Source organism: Parasteatoda tepidariorum, chromosome 8 (assembly GCF_982258835.1).
Source record: "Parasteatoda tepidariorum strain Cologne lab strain chromosome 8, Ptep-v5.0, whole genome shotgun sequence".
Taxonomy (NCBI): domain Eukaryota; kingdom Metazoa; phylum Arthropoda; class Arachnida; order Araneae; family Theridiidae; genus Parasteatoda; species Parasteatoda tepidariorum.
In genome coordinates this window covers 85,726,769-85,754,598 of record NC_141762.1, presented here as the reverse complement: position 1 = coordinate 85,754,598, position 27,830 = coordinate 85,726,769, and the positions used below count along the sequence as shown (strand labels likewise).

The 27,830-nt window shown below is 32.4% G+C and overlaps 1 protein-coding gene across 2 annotated transcripts; it reads left to right on the top strand.

Moving 5' to 3' along the window:
• The first annotated feature begins 4 nt into the window (after positions 1-4).
• On the top strand, positions 5-27,477 carry LOC122272021 (uncharacterized). 2 transcript variants are annotated; one of them, XM_043054989.3, is made up of 12 exons: positions 5-224; positions 1,217-1,340; positions 2,214-2,326; positions 4,937-5,061; positions 5,896-5,925; positions 8,245-8,426; positions 10,729-10,827; positions 13,912-14,005; positions 14,841-14,937; positions 17,052-17,100; positions 23,504-23,579; positions 27,214-27,352. In XM_043054989.3, the coding sequence occupies exons 1-11, from the start codon at positions 25-27 to the stop codon at positions 23,528-23,530; spliced, it is 1,140 nt and encodes a 379-aa protein (XP_042910923.3). In that variant the 5' UTR covers positions 5-24; the 3' UTR covers positions 23,531-23,579; positions 27,214-27,352. The 2 variants fall into 2 exon arrangements, with proteins under 2 accessions (XP_042910923.3, XP_071036971.2); XM_071180870.2 differs by lacking the exon at positions 17,052-17,100 and having other exon boundaries at positions 27,214-27,477.
• Positions 27,478-27,830: the final 353 nt, after the last annotated feature.

Sequence of the window (27,830 nt, the reverse complement as noted above, 5' to 3'; positions counted from 1 at the left end):
AACAAGCAACAAACAAATCGTGGAATGGAAAGTTCAAAGAAAATGCGCAGATTTCTCTGGGAAATGATAAAATGTATTGTTTTCATACTTTGTGTTGTTGGATTCGTTTACCAGATTACAGAGTTTATTATCTATTTCTACACCTATCCGACAATTGTAGATATAGAAATACAGGAACCAGATTACGTCCTGAGACCAGCTGTGACAATCTGCAATACTAATCCGTAAGTACTATGTCTTAGTTTTCTCTCTCGGAAACATAACAGGAAAAAAATATTGACCATTTTTTGAAAAAACTAAAAGTAAAAAGAAAGAAAAATGTGCAGGATTCAAATGCATTCGGTAATTTTGATATGTTCTTTGCAAATACTTTAGTTTCAAGGTTAAACGATTTCTCCATTTTTTCCAACTCCGTTACCATGGTATCCGCAAGTCTTGCTTTCACCCCAAGCCAGTATGTTCCCCTTTCTTACTAAAACGTACTGGCGTGAAGAAAAAGCAAGATTTTTCGTAACCATGGTAACAGAGAGGGTAAAAGTGTGGAGAAAGGGAGAATCGCGTTACCTTAAGACGTCAATTCTATTTATATAAAGAGTAGTTATGTACTGTGGAAATCGACAGTTAATGCGTCAGAGAAGAATTAGCAACTCTCTACTTCCCTCTGTTTTGTCTTATTTTGCATGCGAATTACAGTTGAAAGATATGTTACGCTGCATGTATTACTAGTATTATAATTTTTGTAACTTAAAAACAAAAACAACGTCGATCTTATCTCGCTTACAAGTACAGTTTAGAGGCGCTGCATTAGCCTATTGCAGAATGTGTTGTAAGGCCGAACTATAAACAATGCGTGGTAACTTTAGCCTCTAAATTGCTCCGTTTTCATTAAAAGTAGTTTGGCTTCTGTTTGAAACTTGAGAGCGGCTCTAATAACCACCATTCTCATGTTTTAAATTTCCTTAAGCAATTAAACAGGTGTTGACGTTTAAAATATCGCATTCCTCGTTTAAAATGCTTTAGGTTTTCGCTTCGTCTTTTTCCTCTTGCTTAAATATCAATTTGCAATTCCCAACAAGAACAGTTTTTTTTTTTTCCATTTTATTATTGATAAAGATTCTGAAACTATGTATACGTGGTGATAATCATGAAATACCCTGTTCATGGCATGCTCACACTTATTTATTCTTATTCTTCTTTTTTATTCTCCTTGTTCTAGAGTCAAAAGGAGTGTATTTTGTGACAAATACAAGTCTGAATGCCGACACGTAAAAGATCCGGAGAAATTTTGCATCGACCACCCGCTCTACTGTGGAGCAAATTTAAATATGTCTGATTTTTATGTAAGTCTTTTTTTTTACATTAAACAATTTATTACCTTTGAACTGAGTTTGTTAAAAATTTCTTGGCTGGCATTGGTATAAATTTTAAATATTCGCCTTTTTTTTCCTACTAAAACATAGATTTTCCTAGAACTACCTGTATTACAAAACCACGACGAAATCAATCACTTTTACTCAATTTCACAAAAAACTTTAGTAACTTAATAGTTATAATAGTAACTAATGGTAACAACTTAATAGTAACTTAATAGTAAAAAACTACAGATGCTGCTGAATGTTACTTTCTATCATGAACTTATTTACGAATCCAATATTTAAAAAAAAATTTCTCATTTTTATACGTTCTATTTTACTTCTTAGAACATTGTTTGACCTTATTTTATTTCGTGCTGCACTTTAAAATTTCTGAATATTTAGTTATTGTTTTAAATTTCATTTTGTTAACCCGGGTTCATTTTTTTTTTAAAAATATTGTCACGGCAATTTATTTCAGAAAGCTTTTTAAAAAAATCGTTTTATTTTTTCTCAAATTCGATGTTAAGGAATTTTCATTTTTTCAACAAATTAATTTTTAATTCACAAAGCTTCGGTTAATTAATTTCAAGTGCTTTATTTTTGTAATGTAGTTATTTTAGCACTTATTACAGTATTAGACATTCTTTTTTAAAATAGCAAGCATACTACTGCAAGTTCGGCATACAAATATGTTACCACGCATTCAATACAGAGGTTTTTGTCAATGGGGAAGACTCTAAGACACTTAAAAATAAATACATTAGCATTTTGTGATTATATAAAGTCATGTTGTCTGAATTTTCCCTTATATACTATTCCATGAATGATCCTGTAATGGTTTATTGATTTATCATTTAGGTTCCTAAGGACCCATCCTTGCACTTTCACGATATGGACAATGACAGGAGAAAAGTGGATTTCTTGAATGCCATCCCAGAAGGATTTCTAAAAATAGACGATTCCGGAAAAAAGTAAGAATGCCGAAGTCTCCCCGTGTAGTAAATGATGACTGATGCACGTTCAATCTGTCGAGTCACATAACTTTAAAGTTCTCCGTGTTCCCGTAACAAATCATACCTCTGGGAGTACTGGTCCGGGAGTTTCCTTGTCTTCTGGATTGGTTCAAAATTATAAGGCTACGGACTTGAACATTAGTAGTCGAAAACCCAAAACTGGTCGACTGTTCAATTACGGTGAGAAAAAAATGAAAAATAAAAATAATAATTTAAGCCTCTATCAAATTTCAAGGATGTTTCCCAGATCGTCGCCAATAGCCCATTGTGCAGCTCTAGTGCGACGTAAATTAACAACAACAACATCAAATTTCGACAGAAAAAGAAAAAGGTTTGCCGAAAAAGAAAAGTGCCGTTTCGGATCCATCCCTTACCTGCATAATATAATATAATATAATATAATATAATATAATATAATATAATATAATATAATATAATATAATATAATATAATATAATATAATATAATATAATATAATATAATATATAATTTCTGAAATATAATATTATAGATTACACAAATAGCCATCGGAAAAGGGCATTTTTTTAATTAACGTTTTATTCTTTAAAAAATTGATTTTTGACATTATAAAATAGCAACCGTGGCGAAAGAATGAAATATTTGAGATGTTTAGAATGAAAGCAAAACAAAATTTTTGACCGTATATTTATTCCGAAATAAATGATAGCCATTTTTAAATAGCTTGTGTGAACTTAAAATACCGTCAAAAATTTTAAACATTCATAAAACATTTCATTTATATTTGTTTTTTTCAAAAATTTCAACGTGGAGTCGATTTAAGAATTCCAAAAACTGAAATAAAGTAAAAATTGAAATAGCAAGAAATAGTTATTACGGGCTTAGGTTTATTAGCACGAGAGCCAGAAATCTGTCTATACTAGTACGCTGAACAAAATTCCGGATCAAATTACGGTAAAAAGGTATTAGCACCCTGACTGAAGCATCCGTAAAATCCATTTTTAACGTAAAATTTTGTTTTACGCTAAAAATGGATTTTAAAATAAAACAAAATTATTTAAATATTAAAGAAGTTTTTACATTAATATTTATTTAATTGCAGTGATTCATTAAATATTACTGTAAAAATTACGGTACATCAAACTGTTTGTTGTAAAAAGAGATATACCTGGATCTTTCCTGTGAGTGTACCTATATATTTGAAGAGTATCCCAGACCTGTAACTTTTGTATATATCAGACTGGAATATATATAAAATGATATTTATTTTTCTTAATAAAAGTTCTCATTAGAAAGGTTAGATAATCCAATGGTTTCCTTATCTTCACCCACTTTTTGTAGAAATTTTGGCTATTTGTTTTTATGTTTTCGAGTATTTTGGGGAAGGCTAAAGAGTGCTGAAGACAGGAATATCTTGAAAACAAGTTAAGATAATAATTGTGAGAAAAAATCCAGTAGCAGTACTTTTACGCTTACCGTAAAGCAGTTAAAACGATGCGCAATTTTTAATAATTATTTTAAATTTTTTATTGCTTAATACGTAATAATCAAAAATATAATATATTTTAAGCTGCGAAGTTTTTTAGAAAGATAATATTAAATGACAAAACACAAAATGTGAGCGAAATTGGTTGATTATATCTCTTGAAAACTGAAAATTTGAAACTCCGATGTCTTCGAAATTTTATAACTCCTAAACTATTTTATCGAATTCATTCTTATTTTGTATTTTGTCATTTAAAATACATAGTTTAAAATTTTATAAAAAAAATTGTACTGTAAAAATAAATATTTTCTCGACACTTATTAAATAATACAATAAAATATAAACAATTTTTAATTATTTTTTACATTCTACACATCTTTGCTTATAAGTAGTTTATGAGCGAATATAATATATATCTGTGCTTACAGCATTCTATATTAGTGCTTAATAATTATATCTGTGCTTACAACATTTTCTTCTCTTAAAAATCTGTTCAATTCCTTCATTTTTATTTCGTTAAAAGTGAGATTGACATTATGGGGCCAAAACCATATATTTGAAACATATTATGCAAATTGTGGTTACTCCCGATAATTTGATGGTTAAAAATCCAAATCCCTTGAAGTCATTGGAAATTTGAATGAAAATTTATCATTCGTTTCCCTTTTTTAAAAAGTGCTCGCTGATATGTTTTTTAAAAATTTTCTTGAAAACTTCACATAGCCAAATTTTTTTAGTAAATAATAGAAAATAAAAGCGTTTTATTCTAATGGTGTTAAATTTATGACAAGAATTAATTCACTTAACAAATGTTGAATAATCAACATTTTATTCTGTCCCTGTTCAAGCTAAGAGTCAACTATTATTTTTAGATCTTGTCAAGTTAAGTTACTTCTTTGAATCCTGGAAGTATAAATAGCCGGCACCAAAAACGGTACAAGTTTTCAGCATCAAAATCGGGAAGCGAGTACGCTATTTGAATAGCATCAATTGTTCTACTCCTGCTGTTCTATTTCAATCTGTCTATAAAGATTATACAAGTGTGATATTTTGTATTTTATTTCTCTTATTATACTAATAAGTTGTTGTTTTTCTCAAAACAGAGAACGTCTGGAGGGACCATTCTATATTAGTTGTTTAGTGCAACATTGCTATTCCATGAATAATCTTGCAATTACAAGTGAGCCGACTAAAAAGACTGAAATTGAGAGACATTTGAAGATATTTCGTATGTATTTCCTACTTTTACTATTTTTGTATTACAGTTATGCAGTACAAATATATGAAATGCTCAGTTAAGTACTTACTCTCTTGTTACTACAAAACTATTACAGTTATATTTTAATATACTTAGGTTTACTTTTTTTTACATGACACATGTTTCTTATCCCGGCTTTCCCTTTTGTTCTGCAGAGTACAATGTGGATTTTAATCATACTTTATGTTTTTATCTTCAAATATTTTCATCTTCAAGACAAACACTCATTTTTGTCTATTTTAATGATGATGAACACTTCTGAGTCTCCTGTGGGAAATTATGATCTTTGGACCCTTCATTTACGCAGGATAAAAAAAGTCATACATCTGTGCTTTTTAGTCCTTGTTGTTGTAATAAAATCGTATATCTTAAATAGTGTTTTGAGGGCTCAGTAAATTTTATTTCCTTAACAATAGATTGCCTGTCTTGCTTGTGAGTCGTTATCCATATTGTTTCTTTTCGCAATTTTCAAAAGAATTGCAGATGATTTATCAAGAAAATTATTGTGTTGTTTTTAAAAATTATTGTATTTCTAAGTTATTCTAACACAATACATAAGAGAGACATATTGATTAAAAAGTGTAAATAACAAATGTTTTGGAAAATTTATTTTACTTTTATGTTAATTGATAGCATACATATTTGTAATTAATTACACTTAAATGCTGTAGAATTTCTTTAGTATTAGAAATCTTATAATTATTGTAAAATAATAATTATAAGATTTCTTCATAATTATAAGATGCATTTTTTTAAAAAAAAAATGCCTAAAAATCTTTTTTAACTTATTTCATTTCATTTCAGCATCACAAGAGACCGCACCACAAAAAATAGGTAAATACATTTAATTTTTCTACTGAAAAAAAAAACCTTTAAATACTTTCAGGCTCATAAATTAAAGAAAATGCTAGTTTAAGTGAATAAAAAATCAAAAGCAAAGCAATCATGCCGTAATCATAATATGAAACAAAGGAAAAAGAAGAAGAAAAAAATTATAACAGTATTTATAAAACTGCAGCGTGTGCACCCTGGAGCTGATCCTAAGGAAAATTACACCATTCCAATTTTTCAGTTCATTCCATAATCTGATTAAATTTATAAAATTTAAAAAATATTATGAACCATAATATCTAGCTGAAACTAAAATCCTTATTCTAATAGGTAAAACTTGTGCTTTTTTAGTAAATAATAGAAAATAGAAAAAAAAAGCGTTTAACTCTAATGGTGACAAACTTATAACAAGAATTAATTCACATTTTCACAATTCATCCTAATAATTAAAACTGTTCTTCCAATTCCTACTATTAGTTCACACTCTCCCTATATCTTGTCCGAATTTTCAATCGTTCATAAAATACTTTTTATTCATCCACTCAAATGCAAATACATTTTTTTGAACATTTAGTGGATGACAATCGATGTTAATACAGTTTTTTCAAACATTAATTCATTAATTAAATAGGACTGAGCAAAAAGCAAAACGGAATTTTCTGATTGGTTAAGCGTTAGTCATTGTTTGAAATTTTACTATAAGCGATTCAGTTTATCACATATTTTAAAGATAACATCAGTGATAGTTTCTAACATATAGCTCTATTTGAGCAAAAAAGACCTTGATTGCGAACATTTAAATATTTAATCATTTTATATTCGCTGTGTCAGATAAATTCAATAAAGAACATCACGTGGTAGCACGTGTGATCCACGTCACCAAATTTATACTTTTATAGCTATCTGATACCACGTGCCTCTTTTTTAATTCCTACAATTTTGTTCTCGCTCTGCATATATATATTTATGTATCTTATTCAAATTTTCAATCCTTAATAAAATACTTTTTATTCATTCACTCAATTCCAAATACAGTTTTTTAAATTTGTAGTGGATGACACTTGATGTTAATTCGCGATCGCAACGCTTGAGTACGACTCTTAAAAAGCCTGGTTTCTTAGGACAGGACGCCGTCAGCTGGAAATCAGCGCTAACCTCTGATTGGTCCATTTGTGAGTTTGATAGTATACGTCATCGAACGCTCATCTTGAACTACAATTACCGTCCAACTCAACTGCAGTTGAATTACAACGTGACGTTAACCACAGAAGCAATGGTGGACAACATCCTGTTGCACATTGAAATCAGACAAGATTTTGATTTTGACATTAAACATAGCTTCTTCATTAAACATAGCACTCTTCATTTAGCTCAGCTATAATGTGTTTTTTCTTGGACAAAGTCATTATTTGTTCTCTAAAACACTGGTCGACAATAACAAAATCAATGCAAATTCAAAATAAATATTTGTTTACGTTATTAACGCATGCGCAATGAGAGATAATGTCTGCGTTGGACCGACTGCTCACGCTGAGCTAACAAAAAAGTATTTTTTTGGCGTCAGATCTACGTCAACTTTCCGCTGACGCCCAGATAAGGCGCTAGTTCTAAGAAACCAGGCCTTGAGCTAACAAACCAGTATTTTGTTGGCGTCAGCGTGACGTTGACGTCCCGCTGACGCCCAGATAAGGCGCTTGTCCTAAGAAACCAGACCTTTAGCGGGAGCCTGAAAATATCAGGCATTTAGTTCAGGCATAATCATTGGCAAAGTCGAACGACATTTTCTTAGTAGTAAATAAGAAGCAAAATTTCCCTAAGGAAAAGGCAGAAGAACTTGAAAAAACTCTATAATTCTCGAAATTTCTCAATAATTTTTACCTTTCTATTATCAACAAGCTTGCAACCGTTAACTTCCATACTGTTACAGATGTGTGTATTAAAGTAAAATATTTCTTTTTTGTTGTCTTCAATTCATTACAAATTAAAGTGAATTCAACATTGCTTACTTCATTCTAAAGAACAAATATAATTTCAGAACATGCAATAGTTATAGAATAGTTATAGAACTGTAATAGTTATAGAATAGTATATAGCATTCGAAGTAGGATACAATGGATCATAAAATGTTCTCTTTCTGTTTTTCGAATTCGTTAACATGTACTATATTCATTTTACATATTTACATTAGAATACATTTTTACATTTTTATATTTTACATTATTACATTTTACATATATAGACACACATTTACATTTTACATTAGAATAATCTGGAATTGTTATGTAAATAGTAACCATAATTGAAATCATATTTCCCTTTTAGTTGACGTACGAGCGATTGTTGCTGAAGCCTTTGAGGTTCGATTAGATGAAACGGACCATTATGATTATTTCTCAACACCGCGAGCGCTTCTCTCTATACATTCCCCCTTCACATTAGTTGATCCAAATTTTGACGGCGTTGCTCTAGTACCAAATAGAGAATATAAAATACACGTCAAATTGGTAGGTTCTAATTCTTCCTTTTACTAGCTTTACTTTTACATTTCCAGGGATATAATGTACTCTTTTTAACCTTGTAATTGACAGTACGCAGCTATATTCCCAGTTTAAAAAAAACATTGATAAAATAGTCAATAGTTTTTGAGTTATTTCTTTTGAAACAATTTCTACGGTATTAACGTGCTAAATAAAATATTGTAACATTTTTAAAGATAACGGGGAACTTTTAGTGTTTTATTAGAAAAATTAATTTATTTTACAAGATTAACATAGTTGAAAAGTATTCAATGCATCTAGATAAATTCACCCAAAAATGATAAGCAACAAGTAAGACCCCAGTAATAATTAAGGAGTTGGCAATACTTTAACTCTAAGACAACGCTACTTTTATCTGTGCTATTGCCACAACGTTTAAAATAAAGCCATTCTCAACTGTTGATTTAATAGTTCACATCGTAGTATTTTTTTTCAAGTAATAATTCTAGAACCGTGGAGGCTCAGGGGATAGAGTGTTCGCCTTAAAATGAGGTGAACCGGGTTCAAATCCCAGCCATGGCATTTTTGATACGAATTCCGCACCAGGGTCGCATCGACCACAGTGCTAACGCTACATTTCTTCAGGAGAAGACGGATCATGGGTTAGAGTCCCCTAACATTGGGAGATTTTCTTGGTTTTTCTCTCCATGTAACGTAAAGGCGGGTTAGTTCCATCATTCCCTCAAAAAGTCCTCCGCGAAGGCAAATGTTTTACAGTACTTGATTCAGGAGTTCTCTTGTCTTCTGGATTGGGTTCAAAATTACAAGGCTATGGAGTGGAACATTAGTAGTCGTAAGTACGAAATGGGGTCCTCTGTTCAACGACGGTTATATTAAATAAAATAGTGTGTGGAGTCTCTCAGCGCGGAAGAAGTTAAACTTCGTAACCTGTGACGTTAATTGTAGAAGAATCAGCAGTCGTAGAAGGATTACTAGTTCTATTCAACGACTCTTTTTCCTGCTTCGCTCGCTTCCGTGCTCTGTAATAACGGTAATATTGTGCATTTTTCCCTCTTGAACCAGTGGAAGTGCTTGTGGTTGCCTCATCGCCTCGCCATGGAAAATGTTTTTGTATTAATAATGTGTGTGAATGCGTCATAATGTAATTTCAAAAGAGAAACAATCAATTGATATTCACAAGAGACGTACCTTGACATAACCTTAAATCCGTCTCATTGTCCGTGAGATTGTTTTCACTCATTTTTTACAATTGTTATCCACTGAATTTGAAAATAAAATATACTGCCCTATTAAATTTATGTGTATCAAAACAAACTAAAAAAATATTTATAGAAAAACAATACTTTTATTATTTTCATGCTAGTGAGAACCAAAACAATATGGAAATAAATGAGGGAAAACTGAATCCCACCACGTGATTTCCCGGCCAATAAAAATGTAGCGTTAAACGTTTAACGCAATCTTGTTGGAAGTCGCATAAGAAGTATAACTTCAAAAAGTAACACTTCTAAAGTGGGGGACGAAAGTTTAGGCACACATGAAATACTCTCATAAATTTTAAAAACAATAAATACTTTTTCCACTGGTTTTTACTATAAAATAATAAACTAACATAAAAACTAATAAGAATAGTTTTAAAACACAAAAAGGTGATACATAAACACAGTTAAATGATAAAAATTTAAGTTCTACTTTTAATTTCCGTATAATACTAGATACTGGACTAGATAAACAAAATTTTTAACAAATTTTATCAAGTTAGACTGTATCTGAAATTATTAGAGGGCCTTCAAGATATACTTAATAAGTTCTGAAACTCGGTCACTTTCTTATTTAAGAATAAACACAACTTGTGTTCCCTATTGGATTTTAAGATGAAATTTTTTTTCTCCAGTGTTCTCTATTTAATTATTATTAGCAAAATTCTTGAGAAAAAAAACGATAGATCAATTTAATAGACTAATTGTGATTCTTTTGGATTCATAGGGGCATTTTTGGATTCATATGAGCATTTGAGATTCATATGGGCATTTGAGATTCATATGGGCATTGTAATTTTGGGAATTATTACGTTTCTGTGAACCACAACAAGCATTTATAAAGTACCTTTTACCACAATATCAGTAGTTCTAATAATCCACAACGTCTCTCATCGCTGGTATCAATAATAATAATGTGATTTTTAAAGAAACATATTTTTTTTCATTCTTTAATCAGTAGTGCATTATTTATTATAATATTGGCAAACTGAATTATTTCTTCAATCTTTACTGCACTACAAATATACATAACACTATTTATACTCAAGGAAGAAGATCATAAGCTGAAGCTTCCGTACAAAACAGATTGCCGGGACTATGAAGAAGAATGGATTAAAAATAATAGAAATGGACCCACATCACAAGAGGTATTTAATATCGATTGCGCGATATCTCTATATATATTACTATGAATGACCGCGTGGTGGTTGTTAACATCACCCGGTGAATTTTGACAATCACATAGTCGCTGTCTTACATAGTTACGCATCAAGTTGGGGAGATTATTTTTGAGATTCCATAAATACTTCTTGAGTTGTGAATAAAAGAGAATTTCATCATTTGAACGATATTTTAATTTTTTATTGTTCTAATAAAGAATCAGAAATTCTAACCTGCAGTTCAAACTGGATCGTTTTCAATTCTAATTCAGGTGAATATCACAAATAAAGAGGGTCCTAACTGATTGACACGGTCCCAAAAGTTAGAGTTGAAGCAAGAAAAAAACCGATGTCACGGCCAAAATTTACCGAGGCTGAAAACGCCAAAGAAAGTAGACGGGAATACCTTAAGTCAGGGGTGTCAAACTCAAAAGCTAAGTTGGGCCAAATAAACAATGCTTAATTTTAGGCGGGCCGCAAAAAAAAAATCTATGTTCATGGAAACAAATATTTTTATTTGGAATAGTACATTGTAATAAACATATATAAAGTTAAATTATTTTTTTTCGTCCTGATACTTGACATCTCTTCTCTGCTACCATCTTTCCTATTTCGTGAGAAATTGTATTGGCCGAGACTACTTTCAAAATTGACCCAACGTGAGAGTTATTAATACGGTTTCGGGCAGGAGATTTATTTTCATTTATAACAGAAAATAATTGCTCGCACTGATAAGTACTTCCAAACATGGAATTAATTTTATATGCGAATTTTCGAGTATTTTCAAACCTTGCCGGTAAATATTTTTGAAATTCAGGAACACCCACTTCAATGAATTTTACCTTCAAATTTGAGTGGCACTGAATTTCAATCACTTCGATTTGTATATTACTGGGTACTGAGTCTATATTTATTGAGAAAATGGAAGAAAACAAACAAAATTTGTCTTCCAAAGAATTAAAATCTTTAAACCTTGTTTCAAATTCTGTTCTAAGATTCGAAACTTTTTCTGGGTATTTTTGATACGATGCAATACCATCTAAAATAGATTTGTTCTTGTTGTACGTTAGGAAGTGCGTTAAATCTTCATTTTTCAGTTGCCTTTCCCAAAGAAATAGTTTACATTTGAATGCTTTAATTATGTCAAACATGTTCGTAATGATCTGATCCTTAGTTACATCAAAAATAGAAGATAAATCTTGCAATATTATAAAAATAATAAAGTATATTATCATTTTATATGCTGGCTTCGTTTCTAATTCACATTTCTATTTTATTTTTACTTTGCGTCTGATATATTGACTGGGCCGCTAAAATGCTCATCTCGGGCCGCGAGTTTGACACCCCTGCCTTAAGCGTTACACACAAGCGGAAAAACGAAAGGATTCTGTTCTCAAACGCAAGCATGAAGCCTGTCCCTAACAAAAGTATCAGAGTGGTTGAGATAATTGAACCCTACCGCAACCTACATGCCCTACATGCAAATACGAGAACTGGGTGCTGATCACCAGTTAGGGATAAAAGGATCCATTGTCACCGTACCCAATAACTTGCACAAGACAGTAGACTATCTTCCACGCAAAATAAACGATTCATTCACTATTCATGTAAAATTGAAAAAAAAAACTTGCTTTCAAATCATATTTCATGTATGAACTTGTAAATCCGAAACGGGTGTATGATGCAACTTACAATCTCCTTCAAACACTATTGTACCAATCCGAAAATGTTAATATTGATCTCGATTGGCTGTTCAATGTCTATTCAGTCATCAAAAGAATTTACACAGAATGTGTCTGAGCTGCATTTAAATATGTCTGCGAAATTGTTTACCGAGATGAGTCTTAGATGAAAACACAATAAAGTTACTTTTCCAAAACAAATTAGACAACAACTATTTTGCCAATGGTTAACCTGTGATAGCCTTGCGGCGATCAAATTTTTTTTTATATCTTCTTTTTTGTGATGTTTTATTTTAGATGTTAGAATAATGCAACAACGTTTGGCAAGTTACTTGGTGAATATTTTAATATGAAGCTTCTCGCCAGAAAAATTCATCATATTTATAAAAATAGAAATTATTTCTACAAAAGTAATCATAGTTTTGATTGAAACAAATTATAACAAGCTCTGATTTCATTAGTTTAGAACAAATAAATATTCTTATAAAAATTAACTTAAAATTAGTTTACTGCACTTACCGCCACTAAAATGGTGTGCGGGCTGCTGTTATGGTACATCAACTGCCTTGAGTCTTACATCTCCTCATACGAAAAACTTTTAATATTCGAATTTAAATAATTCTCTCCAAAAATGTTCTGTTTCAGGATGATGAAACATCAATGAAAAATTTCGTCTTCTCGATCTTCGTTTCCGCCATGATTATTTACATTTGTAAACGTGATTGGATAGAACTGAAACGTTATAAAATGTAAACAATCTGATTGGTCTAAGTGCGACTCGCTTTTAACTATAGACAATTTTTTCACAGCTGATTGCTGATATTTCCGGCTACTGTGATTGTTGTATCACTCGAGCATTTTCAAGCAATTTATTTTGGAAGTTGAGGATACGATTGCACTTACGGCTTGTCGGTTTCGTTGCCGATGATTGTCATCGAGGGATATGCATGTTAGGATTATGTCCCAGATTGGATACATCATATGATCTATCAGTAACACGGAATATCATCACTGAATATTGTCACTGAAAATAGTTTTATTTAAATTCATATCGCTGTTGCCTAATATTCTCTAACGATTTTTTTTTAAGTAGGAGAGGTTTTTTACCGTATTTAAATATAATCTCAGCAACATAATACAATACCATCGAGATAATGTTTAGTTTTCGAATTTCAATAGTATTACGATAATGATTAAATTGTTTAAAAATTCGGGTAGTTCTAAGGTGGTATACTTACGTAATTCTAAAGTACATTAAGCATATCTTTTTTTATTATCAAAAGTAATAGTAGAATTATATGACAATGATTTTTTAATGTTTTTTTTAAATGTTTTTCTCTTATTATTATTCCCCTCAGTAATAAAACAATTCTTTATGGCCTTTCGCCAGGTGTGCATCTACGACTGCCTTAATGCATTATGGGAAAATTGCTATAACCGTCCACATCCGTGGACGTTCTTCACAATCGAAGAAGCATGCTCGTGTAAGTATGCACTTTCACTTCTATGAAATATACTCTCTTAAGAAACAGTTTGAATAAAAATATTCTCATTGTAGGCTTACTACTCATATTATATAAACTATATCACAATTTTGGCTCTTACATTGCAATTAGATACTTGTTAAAAAAAAGGAAGTCGATTTCATATACAAACTAAGCTTACCAATTATTAATAATATTTAAATGATGGCTTTGTATTTAATTGAATGTAGAGTTTAGTGGTACAAAGTCCACAAAAATACATGCTGTGCCGAACAGCAAATGAAGATGCGTCAAACTTGTGTGACCGGATTAGCTAAACGTCTGCGTGCGGTAAACGTAGTGCAGGTAAAGGGTTGAAATCTGATTTTATGAAGTGTAATTTGTTACTATTTTAATATGCTATTGTTGTTGCTACAGAGATGTGATAAACTGTCTAATATAATTTTTTTTATGTCCAAGAAAGGCATAGGTAGAGTTAAAACAGTGGTCGCAGCCAAATCAGCCAAGTCGTTTCCTGGTACAACAATGTGACTCTGTACCAAACAAAATAAAATTTCAAAACTGTTATAGTGGGGAGTAATCAGCAAATAACTATACTATAACGACACACTCAACAGACCTTTCTCAAGACTCAAGAGATGGGAAAATAGTTGAAGAACAGAATTAATGAGCCTAGAGAATGGGCACCTTTGTTTCTAGCTCTTGAAACATATCGACTTTTTCAATATTATTATTTTTTCAAATCTACAGAGGTTTTTCCATTATCAAGTGCTTATATGTACATTTTTCAGTGTGTTTCTTTTTTATTTGATTGATTTATTCATGTATTTTCTAGTTCAAGAGCCTGGAACGCCTAATATAATGTGCAATTCCGAGGAAGAAAGGCGTAAATTAATGGTGAACTGTACATCAAGCTGTAAAGTTGCTTGCAAGTAAGTGTTTTGCTGATCTTGAAAATGTTTAGTTCATTTTGATGAGTTGTAAACAATCGTCAAACCATTTTTGACACTAGTGATGCTTAATTAACTATGGTAATAGATAATACTTGTTATAGGTATTATGGTCTCTGCCTAATATAATATAGGTACCTGCGGTCGTAGATTTTAGCGGTAATTGTGTGTGCCTTTAATCCTGCAACAAATTAAATTTTTTTGCCGTTGGAATTTACAGTCCTATTTCCCCGGTACTTTTTTTAAATTTGGTAATGGGTACTACTGATAAACAGGGCCGTTTTATCCATTAGGCACTGTAGGCAACTGCCTAGGGGCCCCGCCACGTTCAGGGGCCCTGTGCTACAGAGAAAAAAATTGACAATGCTCCTTAAACAGTAAAAATTCAATCCGAAATTTTAATGACGATTGTCTTGCTCTGTACATTACATCGACGCTATTTTAGTACATTTCTGAATGCATTCCAAATTAGAAATTAATATTATGGTAGTTAGTTCATATGTAACGCAGTAATATAATCGCAAGCAATTTTATCGCGGTAATTTTAACGCCGACTAATCAGATGACTATACAAGAGCAGCTTTTTTAACACAACACGCTTGAAAAGCGCGCAAAATTCTACGTTGTGAATGCACACTTACTGTTCTGGTACCTACCATAGGTATGTATATTCTATGGCCAAGCAACCAAAGAGTATGTAAAAATAAGGTTGTTAATTAATAAATTAATTAAAAACTGTCTTCGTTCAACTATGTCTCAAAACCGTTTAAATTCATTGGCTATAATGGCAATTTAAAATGATGTATTGGAAAAGGTTAACTTTCAGGATGTCTTGAACGATTTTGTAACAAACAAAGTTAGAAGAGTTAATATTTAAGCTTATTGTATGATTTTTTTTAAATGCATAGATTAATTACTTATATTCTTTTCGTTTGATTCAATATTTTTATTGAAATGTGATAATATACCTATGTGATAATATACCACTTGTTTATTGGGGGACCCATTCATACATTCATTTATTCATCAACAGATCATAATTTTGACCTGAACCAGAGAACAACCAATTTCCATTTCAGTACCCCTAGAGGTATAATCTGCTATGGGAATACGGATAACTTTGTGATCCGACAGATTTAACGTGCACCATTTACTTAACGGGGTGCGTTCGGACGGCTAGATTCAAACTCCCGTTCTCACGGATGGGAGTCTAGCGTCCTACCAACCAGGCTATCCCGGCCCCCTGAGGCCCCCCTAGAAAGGGTACTGTAAGTTTCTTGATTGCGATAAATTTTGACTATCATGAGTTGTCTTTGAAAAAATAGCAATATTCCAAACGATATTAAATGTAATAAAACTTTTCTTTCTTTAAATTTTTCAAAATTATTTTATCGTAATAATTTTAATGAATATTTTTATGAAATTAGGAATAATGTAGGTTGCATGCAAAACAAAAAGTTACGAGCATTAGCATATGTAAAATAAGTGTTATGGGACTACTAAATTCTTTTTGACTAGAGACAAGGGTCTCCTATATTGTCTTACAAGCACAAATAAGGATAGCTTGCGTCAGTTAAAAAATGTGCTCAGACGATTGGAATAGCAAAACGTCTTGAGAGATAACGTGATTCGATTTTGTAAGCAGAAAGACAAAAGAGACCTCGTAAGACAGTTCAAATGATATCAAAGCACCTAAATCAATCACCTTTGTATGTCGATTGTAGTAGTTATCCATTTGAATGACAATTCCGCATAGTGTTAGCAAAGTGGGAATTTTCGAAACACCTCCATGAAGCTCATATTGAACACCATGTGACTGTTTTCTGTTTTTAAAAAATAAAAAAATCCTATATGAAAGAAGGTTCGCTTCATACAGTATTGTATAAATGAGACGTGATTTCCAGCAAGATGGCTTGAACAACTTGAACCTGAGTCCCGATAAATGCATTGATATGTTTTGTGAATATGTGGAAAACTTAACGACAAGCTTGTTTCTTAACCACATTTTACACTGTTAATGAATAATGTTTATTTCCCTTTTAACCTTTTTTTATTAAATCCTTATCCTCACATAATCTATAATTCTTCTTCTATAGGGAAAGAAGGTATACGATCAGAGTACAAGATAGGCCATTTATAGATTGGGTAAATAACTGACATATTTATCAATATTGTTAAAAAGACATGTCTATTTGAATATTAATGTGTTCGAAAAATATGTTAATAAAACTTATTGCTTGTTTTAAAGGAAAGGAAAAGTTTAAACCTGTTTAAGAGGCTAGAATTTCTTCATTTTTTTAATTTTATTTAAACCAGACTACATTATTTATCTGCAATTTGCTCTATGATATTTAGACTTATTTTTAACGTTGAAATACTTGTTATTTTTTAAGCATATTTTCCTTTAATTTTACTTTCTAACCTACTTCAACAATTAATATTAGGTTGAGGCAAAGTAATAGATGAAAGCAATACACACTTATTCTGATGCCATTGTTTACATACAAGGTGAATCTGAAAATATCAGCAGAAAAGTTGATTTTTCAAGAGCAACGTGAACTCAATTGCTTCCAATGCATTCAATCGCCGAGAAACTCGCGAAGAGATGACACGTAGATCTCATTCAATAGACATATGTACCGTACGGTGAATGGTTGGATGTCTTACATGCCACGTGCACTCAAAATTCGGGCGCGTGCTTGATCAAAGTGATCAAAGGAAAATCAGCATGTTTCTATTGAAGTGCGAAAAACCACTACATGTAGTCTGCCACGGCTATTAAACAAAGTGTATAAGGAAACTCTCATAAAATTGAAAGGGAGAAATGAATAAACAGGAAATTCCTTTACAATTTCAGAATCAGAAACGAATGTGATGTTGCTCCTCTACCATCTTTGATTTTTGGGAATCCTTCTATATTTTAAAAATTTCTAATTATTTCGTTAATGCTAGTGATCCTTCCTTTCCCAATGCTTGAAAATCTACTCTAACGTAATTTCTACATCATGCACATTAGAATTCTTGCCAAACCCTCAATTTGTTGCGTTTTGTCTTATTTTCCAAGCTTGTTCCTCTTTTCTTATTGGTTAAACTAGTTTGCACGTGTTTCTCTCGTTACTTTTCTACTGCCATTTTGTGTTTATACAGTTACGTTCTTTTTTATAGAATCAAACCAAACGATATCCATTTTTATACCTTTATTTACGTTCCATTCGCGGTGTCTTTGCTTTTTTCTGCGTTGCACAAAATATACTCTGTTTGCTTATGTGTAGTTAACATATATCAATAGCGACTGGTCTGAATCTTATTTTTTTAAGGAAAAAGGAACCATAGGTGACGAAACTCCTTCATGGTCTACTCTCCACAAATGTAACTGTCATCAATTAGCTATGATGGAATGATGACCAAAATTGCGGATGGGTATTAGGAGACTTGCGTATTAGCACAGACAGTTTTAGCAGCGCCAATCACAGTGATTTTAGTAAAAGCAAACTCTTATTGAAGACATTCTTTTTTCAGTAGATTCTAAAGGGATTCTCACTTTAACAGCATTATCGTCAACAATAAAAATATATTGAGGCAAACTGGTGTTACTATATGAGAAGTAACAATTTATTCCCTTACTGTATTTAAAATTATTTATACACTGAACTTTTTCTACGTACCTTGTTCATGTCACTCGGTGATAATCAATTATCTTCAATGTTTTTACTTGTTCTTTTATGCTTTCATGAAGTCTTCTCAGAGGATGTATAGAGAAGCTACGTAAGTTGATTTAAAAAAAATATAAGTTTATTAATTTTCAGTACTTGGTGAATGGGTAGTCCAATCTTAAATTTTCAAAAGCTTCACTTTTGTTTCAGAAGAAACTACTGGTGTGATAGAATATTGAGCACGCTTTTTTAAAAGCTTAATTTATGGGGAATAAAAGAATGCGTTAAATAAATTTTATTAAAATTTGATTCTTTTCTACAGTTAACAGTAGTTCAACATGCTAGACAAACGAATATTTAAAGATAATCAAGAAATAGTCAACACTAGGACAACCAAAAAAGGAAATTAAGTACTACCTACACCTCTTAATAAATGATGAGAAGCTGTGTGACCTTGTCTGTCGGCCTCAGTGAACGAGGCGAAAAGAAGGTAACTTAGGAGAGAAGCTTAAGCATTTTAGTCATTTAGGGTTAAAATGCTCTGAGTAGGTAGAGCGAATTTTGCAAAGCTCGAATGTTTTGTTGCCAATTCTATACCCACGACAACCATGATGTTGAAAATCCCCATGAAGCCGTCTTTGCAGATTACCGTAACCAAAGGGTTAGATTTGCCTTCGTGGAGGACTTTTTGATAGAACTAACCAGCATTTGTAGTACACGGAGAGGAAGACCGCGAGAACCTTCCATGGTTAGATTGGCGGCAAGGAACTCAAACCCATGATCCTTCTACCACTGAGGATATTTTGCGTTAGTACTATGATCGGTGAGAGCCGGATTTGGAATTCGTATCGGACAGTCATCGCTTAGATTCGAACCCGGTTCACTCATTGGAATTCTCTATTCACTAAGCCACCACGTCTCAACGAAAATAGTTGACAATTTGAACCACATATTTACTTGCTTTGAAGAAGATGCCCAAATAAGCAAATTTATCGATTTATTGTTGTTTTTACTGTTCGCGCAGTCACATCTTTAAATAAATTGCCATTTGATAGGTATCCTCTGATAGGCCTGATTGATTTCTGCATTTCCTGCCTCCTGTATCATCCGTGAGCCCTCGACGAAGCGGAACGGCCTGTTCGAAGATCGCGTTTCTCAACTATATCAAATAGGTTTACTCAACGGTTTCACCCATATATACTACTAGTCTATGGGTACAAAGCTAGCCTAGTGTATGGGTATAAAGCTAGATCAGAGAATCCCAATAATTAGTCGATTAGATTGAGAGAGATATTTGAAAAATTATTTTTTTCGGATTAATTTAGAATTAACCATTGTTTTAAATAAATCTTCAGACGATTGTTTTTAAAATTTTATTTCATGCACTTTAAAGATTACTTATTTTTTACAAGCTCAGTGATAAACTTGCACGGCATGTGGGCCGGCTTCTACCCTACCAAAGTAGTATTTCAGAAGTTTATTTTGTTCATAGTTGTGCAGTTAAAACGTGTTTCTAAAGAACAAAATAATTGAAAATCAACAGCAATTGAAATGAAGAAAAACAAGAAGAGTACTAAAAAGCAAAACTAATGGCAGAAAAAGGTATTGATTCATTTAGAGGAACTCTGAAAATCAGCCATACTATTGACGTCAAAAATACTTGTTGAAATTTTAACTTTTAGAATTAATTGTGGCAATATATAATGTTCAGTGCATTGTCTCTTAGTGCTGATCAGAACTGTTTAGTCATCAGTTACAATCTCTGAATAAAAAAGTTACAATCTCTGAATTCAATTAAAATGTCCACCCAATCCAAGGAAAGAAGTAATATTAACTTTATCATTTTTTATCGTATTTTTTGCAATGTATTAATATTTTAATTTTACTATTATTAATATTTTAATTTTACTGATAATATAACTGCTGTTAATTACCGGTAAAAATCAGTTAAGTATCAGTATTTTACTGTTAACGATGGAATCGATAAGTAGAAATGAATAAGGTTTCCTCTTTAATTAGACAAATACACTGAGTGGCCAAATTATTATGACCACCCCTTCAGTACGCTGTTGGGCCACCTTTGGAGCGTATTACTGCCTTAATTCGTCTGGGCATGAATTCTATGAGATGTTGCTAGGTGGTAGAAGGTATGCCAGATCATGCTCGCTGAACTGCACCTGCCAATTCCTGCAAATTTGATGTTACTGGATTCATCTGTCTGAGCGCTCGTTCAATTTCATCCCACAAATTCTCAATTGGACTGATATCTGGGGATTGTGCTGGCCAACGAAGCAAGTTAAATTCTCCGTCATGCTCTTCGAACCATCTGAGGACAATGCCAGCTTTATGACAAGGAGCGCTGTCCTGCTGGAAGTATCCATCCCCGCCAGAGTACACCATTGACATAAACGGATGTACTTGATCTGCGATGATACTTAAATACCCTTGGGCATTAAGGCGTTGTGGTACAGGAATTAAAGGACCCATACAATACCAAGAGAACACTCCCCATACCATAACGTTCCCACCACCAGCTTGAAGTGTCGTGGCAATGCAGTTGGAATCCATGCTTTCGTGCTGTTTTCTCCATATTCTCATCCTGCCATCAGCGCGATGCATTTGAAATCGTGATTCATCGAACCACATGACCCTTTTCCAGTCATCTACTGTCCAATGTTTGTGCTCCTTTGCAAATTGGAGACGTCTGCGCTTATTTAAAGCAGACAGTAGAGACTTACGAACAGGTCTTCTGCTTCCATACCCTATAGGGCGCAATGTGCATCGAACAGTTCGTTCAGAGACGTTCACAGTTGCTCCTTGATTAAAATCACTTGCAATTTGTCGCACTGTTGCTCTCCTGTTGCGCTGCACAACCCTGGCCAGCCTTCTCTCTGATCGAGCATTCAGTGCCCTGTGACGACCACAAGTCTGACGTTGAAACCCGGTTTTTTGCTTGATTGTCCATTCTTTGGACACATTAACAACTGCTGCTCTGAAACACTTCACAAGTGCAGCCGTTTTGCTGATACTCATTCCGGCGCATCTCGCACCCACAATCATTCCACGTTGAAATTCAGTTAAATCACTTTTCTTTCCCATATCTGAGCTAGCAACACAGTATAACTGATGACTCACTTGTCCAGCATTCCCGTGTTATAGTTATCTTGCCCTCTAGCGGCAGCGCTGTGACGCAATAACTCATTTGCATAAAACTCTGAGGTGGTCATAATAATTTGACCACTCAGTGTATATCAGACTTCAGATTTACTGTTAGTATCAAATTTACGAAAATGAGGAAATATTGGGAATAAATAAGGCGTAATTTTTTATATGCCTTGATAAATCCTAAGAAGGAAAATATCATATAAAATAATGTAATTTTTAAAAAAATCTGTCCTATAGTTTTGCATGAAAAAGTAGAAAATAAATTATTCAGTGTAACTTAAAAATATCGAGTTGATATAGTCTTATTTAATATTTTTTCCTTATAAAATGAGATAAAAGATAAACGTTATATAAAATGTACATAGAGAGATTTCGCAAATTTACGTTAACTTCCGTACTCTCGTAAGATTACGTAAGATTTCAAGTGATTGCGCATGATTGCTTCTAGTGCGCATGCGTCAGTTCGGGTGAAATGCGCATGCTCCCGTACAAGCATATCAAACTTACGTAAATGAAAATAAAAGATTTTACAAAAATCCGTAAGTTAAAAACTTTAACGTAGTAGAATATCACTTTAACTTTGACCACAAAATCAAAACAAACATTTACGAGGGATGAAGACTATTTTCGTTAAAGCTATGGCACATGATTCAAGATGCTTTGCACTACGTGAAACTGCGGATCAGTAAGCAGAAAAATTTGGTAGATTATAGATTTTTATGAATTCAGCGATAAGAAATGCCGCTTATTATTATTAATAATAATATTTTTAAAAACTGTTGATCTTCTGTTGAGTATTTAATTTTTTTTAACTGGGCCGGGATAGCCTGGTCGGTAAAGCGCTGGGCCCATGTCCGAGAGTTCGTGGGTTCGAACCCCGCCGACCGAAGACTCCCCGTGTAGTAAAGTGACTGATGCACGTTAAATCAGTCGAGTCGCAAAAGTCCTCCATGTTCCTTTAACAAATCAATACCTCTGAGAGTTCTGGGTTGAAGATCGATCGTTCTCTGATTCAAGTCACAATTGCGGTCTGTGGATGAATGAAGAGATGTATGAATGGGTCCGTCCTATAAACGGGTGTGACGTATGGTGTGGCAGAAGTCAAATTCTCGGCCGTAGATGGCGCCACTGGAAAGCAAGAACGATCGCACCTCTCTGCCTAAACAGGCATACGTCAACAATAACTTTTTTTTAACTAAATTGTATGGTTAAAATAAATATAATTTATAATTTTGAAATAATAAAAATACATCTAGTTTTTTATGGAACTAGTGCAAGACAACCATAGGAAGACCAAACCAATAAAATTATTGTCTTATTGAATGAAGCAATGGTTGTAAGATTATACGATTCACATCTAAATTTCATCAATACATTTTTTCAAATTCCATGTTCTTAGCTCGAAGGTAGGGTTACACAGAAAACAACATTTAACAGCTATAAACAGCGTGCTTGTAGTTTTGTCTTTGTAGCGTAAATCAATATAACGTAACATGCGTAGCATCTATAATAAATTCGAGCATGCGCAGTTGCTTCAATCTTAAGTACGGAAGCTAAAAGTGCTAAATCTCCCTATTATCTGGAAAGTTAACTGATACTATATCAAACCAATTTTCATATGTTACACTCAATATTTTACTTCTTACATTTTTATACAAAACCATAGAAATGATGTTATTTTTTTGAAATTTTCTTACGTTATTTTATTAATGATTATATTTTTCTTTCAGCAAAGCGAGAATTCCAGTGGAAATTAAGATTGATGAACCTAAAATTCTAGTTTATGCTCACACGCCCAAATACTTGGTAAGTGCCACGTAAGTCTTGCGCTCTAGTACGACGTAAATTAAGTACCTACCCACGTTTTTCGACTGTCGAAAATTATTTAACTAATTGCGTTCGAATTTTGTATTTTATCATTTAAGACCTGTTTTAAAAATATATGCTAAATATATGCTTTATAATTATATGCTAAAATGTTTCGATACGCTTAAATAGTTTTCAAATTATGGTTAAATACGCAAAAAGGGAGAGAAACTTTCGACCCCACTTCCGACTTAACTATTTGAACCATACTATCAAGATTGTGGGTAAGCACCGCAGTTTCGTTAACAAAAATCTAAATTTATCGATAAAATATATATTTCAATCCGAGATATGCTTTTGAGTATATTTCGTAGTTTATGTCAATAAAATGTGTTTTAAAAACCAATTTAAAGTTAGCTTAAACTAATTAATATCATGTTAACTATTTAAACCATGTGGATAAGTACTTGAAAATTCGATGCCATATTTTGAAAATACTAAAGGCTACAATGATTGATTAGCCTAATTTATTTGTTGTGATGAAGCTTTAATTGAATAGGTTCAGCAATGATGCTGAATGAGAATAATGATGCTGCTTCTTATTTTGTAACTTAAGTTTTAAACTGATTTTTCCTACTTTAATTTATTGATTACCTTCAATCTAATACCTTAACAGAAAAAAATTAATATTTTGCATCAAATGTGCTTTATTGATTAAATCGCTTTACTGATGTAACTACGTTTGATTAAAAAAGTTTAATAAAAAGAGGAAAATAATCTCATGGTTGATTTTCAAGCTTATGTACAAACTAAATAATATTTTTATAATATCAGAATTACTTTCTCTAATTACTGATACACATATTTTCTTGCAAATATTAAACTAATTTGATGTTATTTTAATAACTTTGATACTTAATACATATTTTCCACTTCCCATTAGTGAGTGCCATTAATTTTTTGAAACTTAGTTGGAGACAGAAACTGCATATTTTGGTTTAAATATGCATGACTGTTTAAATTAATTCTTTTTGAGAAAAATAATTTAATAAAATTGGTGCAGTCTTAGCAGTATGATCAGGCTCGCTCCCGAGGTTGTTGCAAGCTGGATTGGTAGCTAGACGTGGACTATACAGGAAAGGGTTTTGCAAACCTAGGTACGTGTCCACGTTCTGGAGGAAGGGGGGGGAGTATACTCGTAGTCGAATTTTAGGTTTATTACATCTTGACTGAGCGAAATATTTTCTTGTGAACACAAAAGTTAAGTTATTTTTGGTTTTTACAGCTTCGATATTTAATATATATTTTCGTCTGGAAATGATTGAATATCATTAACCTACTAATAACTTAGCAAACAACAGAAAGTGAATAAAATATGCTTAGTTGAGCATGGGTAGTACTTCCAGGAAAAAATATGATCCTGCTAATATGATCCAGTGTGGCGAAAAATATGATGCTAATGAAATCTTGCTCTACCATATTTCATTAGCATCATATTTTTTTACATATTTTGCAAATATTTTTGCTTTGCAATGCACAGGCTAATTTGAGACGTCTTCAGTACTTTTAAATCTTTCTGATATTTTTTTAGGCTTCAGGCTATTTAGGAAATTTAAAAGAAATTGCTCTGACCTGCTGCATTTGTTTAGCCTTATTGCAATAAACTTTTAATAAGGCTTGTTAACAAAAATAATAAACTTCTCTGAGCATATTGCAAACTGGCTGAAACCAACAAGGAACGATATATTTCTAATAAGCCTCAAGATATGAAGGATGGCTCAGGGGATAGAGAGTTCGCCTTCCAATGAAGTGAACCGGGCTCGAATCAAAGCGATGGCTTGCACCAACCACGGTGTTGACGTGAAATATCCTCAGTGGTGGACGGATCGTGGGTTAGAGTCCCCTTGGGGTCAGACTAACCGTGGGAGAGTTTAAGCAGTTTTCTTCTCCATGTAACGCAAATACATGTTAGTTCCATCAAATGTTCTCCACGAAGGCAAATTTCTTTTAATACTTGATCCAGGAGTTCTCTTGTCTTCTGAATTGGGTTCAAAATAACAAGGAGTTGAGCATTAGTAGTTGTAAACCCAAAAATTGGGTCGGCTGTTCAAAGACGGTTATAAAATTATAAAAAAAAACATAGATAGGAATGATAACTGTAATAAGCCTATAGAACAGTGTTTCCCAACGTGGGGCCCACGCCCCACTGGGGGGCATTTTGATTGTTAAGGGGGGCAATTCGAAAATTGACTTGACACGAGTTTAGCCCTTTTGCTCCGGGCCATTTAAATGCAATGCTAGATTTCGGTGCCAAAATTGAAAGAAAAAAGCAAATTCTTAAATAATTTAGGCCAATAAATATTACGTGACTTAGCGATTTTTTAGGCGACGAACCTGAAATGAAGTATCTGTTAACAGTCGATGGTAAAGCATTTGTGAGTTATTTAGTCGGTATTTTTGAGAAACTAAATATATTAAATAAGCAACTTCAAGGAACAAATGAAACTCTGTTTGATGCAAAAGCGAAGATATTTAGCTTCATTACCCTTATTGAGTTATGTCAGAAATATATTAACAACAAAAACTTTGAACAGTTTCATTGGCTCCAAAGATGTGAAGTAAATGATACAGCTTTACTTGTTATTGTCGATCATCTGAAAATTATTTCGGCTGATTTAAAAGAAACATTTTCTGATTTAAAACAAATTGATTTTCCGACACGGATGATGCAGCCAATGTTAGTGGATTTGTCTGATATATCAAATATGCAGTACCAAGAAGAACTCGCAGAAATGCAAAATGATGAGTCACTTAAAATTTTATTTAATATAAAAGGAGTGATGGCATGGCTTTGTGAGGAAAAAGAAATCAAATACCCAAATGTGCAAGAAAACTATTGTTACAGTTTACATTTTCATATTTAGCTGAATGTAGATTTAGTTTTGTAAATGATTTACTGGTAAAAATAAGAAATCACCTGGATGTAATACAACAGGGAGACTTGAGACTGAAGCTAGCTAAATTGAAACATAAAATCTCTGTGCATCAAGCATTCAGCGCAAGGATCTCAATAAATTAAAATATTAAATTATTATAGAAAAATCTTATTTCGAATTTGATTATATCAAAATTATTTCGATTTTCAATTTATTTCTTCATTATATGTTTTGAAAATTTACTTACTGTGTTTCGTTAACAATTTCCTAGTGATTCTTTCCTAAAACCTCTATTTTAAGCTACTTAAGTGAACAATTAAATTTTTTAATATTAAAATTTATGGATATGTTACATAGGGGGGCATAAGAATTTTAGAAAGGATTAGGTGGGGCATGGCACAAAAAAGGTTGGGAAACACTGCTATAGAAGGACAAGATAATTAGAAAATATTGGAGGTTTTCCCAATTAGCCTAGAGCACTTCAAAATAATTGCACTTGTTGTCGAAGAACTGGAATATGCAATCAGCCAACGGCTAACATATAATGTATTCTTATGGTTAAATTTTCTTTTTGCTTCAGTCCATTTAATTATTCAGCTAATTAATTTTTTTTCAGTCCATTTAATTATTCAGCTAATTAATTTTTTTTTGTTTCAGTCCATTTAATTATTCAGCTAATTAATTTTTTTTTGTTTCAGTCCATTGAATTATTCAGCTATGTGGGTGGATTTCTTGGATGTTGGTTGGGGCTTTCTCTTTGGTCATCGTCTTTATCCCTGTTAGACTCTTTATCGTATTTCAAAGATAAAATAAAAAAAGGAAAAAATACGAAAAACGAAAATGAAGAGCAGAACAAAAAAGAAGATTTCGGTACAAAATAAGTGTTTAATGTGTCTTACGTGAATCAGTTGGGAAAATGTTATTTTCGCACTTTGCATGTAGATTCGAGATTAATAAATTTAAAAACGAATATTTTTTTTTCTTGATTTATTGAAAGTTCCGCTCTAATTTAAAATTTAGCATGAATACAACAAAATCAGAATTTTTTTGCACAATTTATCTGTTTTTAGAAATTAGAGTTCATAAGACTTTTGATACAAAAATTTACAAGAAAAACATATTAGAATCTCATTTATATGGTGAAGAGATCTGATTTTAAGGTCTCTCTATAAACTCTCATTTACTCTACGATTCAGAATTACTGGTTCTTCTTAACCTATTATTTTAAGGCTTTGCTCCATTTATTAATTCATAATAGTGAACAAATGGCCCAGTCGCTAAATTATACGCAAATAAGTTCTGGCACAAGGAGGTC

Excerpts from the sequence above, each read along its gene's own strand:
- LOC122272021 (XM_071180870.2), top strand. The coding sequence starts at position 25 with ATGGAAAGTTCAAAGAAAATGCGCAGATTTCTCTGGGAAATGATAAAA. Across the intron at positions 225-1,216 it reads ACAATCTGCAATACTAATCC|AGTCAAAAGGAGTGTATTTT; the intron begins GTAAGTACTATG and ends TCCTTGTTCTAG. Across the intron at positions 1,341-2,213 it reads TAAATATGTCTGATTTTTAT|GTTCCTAAGGACCCATCCTT; the intron begins GTAAGTCTTTTT and ends TTTATCATTTAG.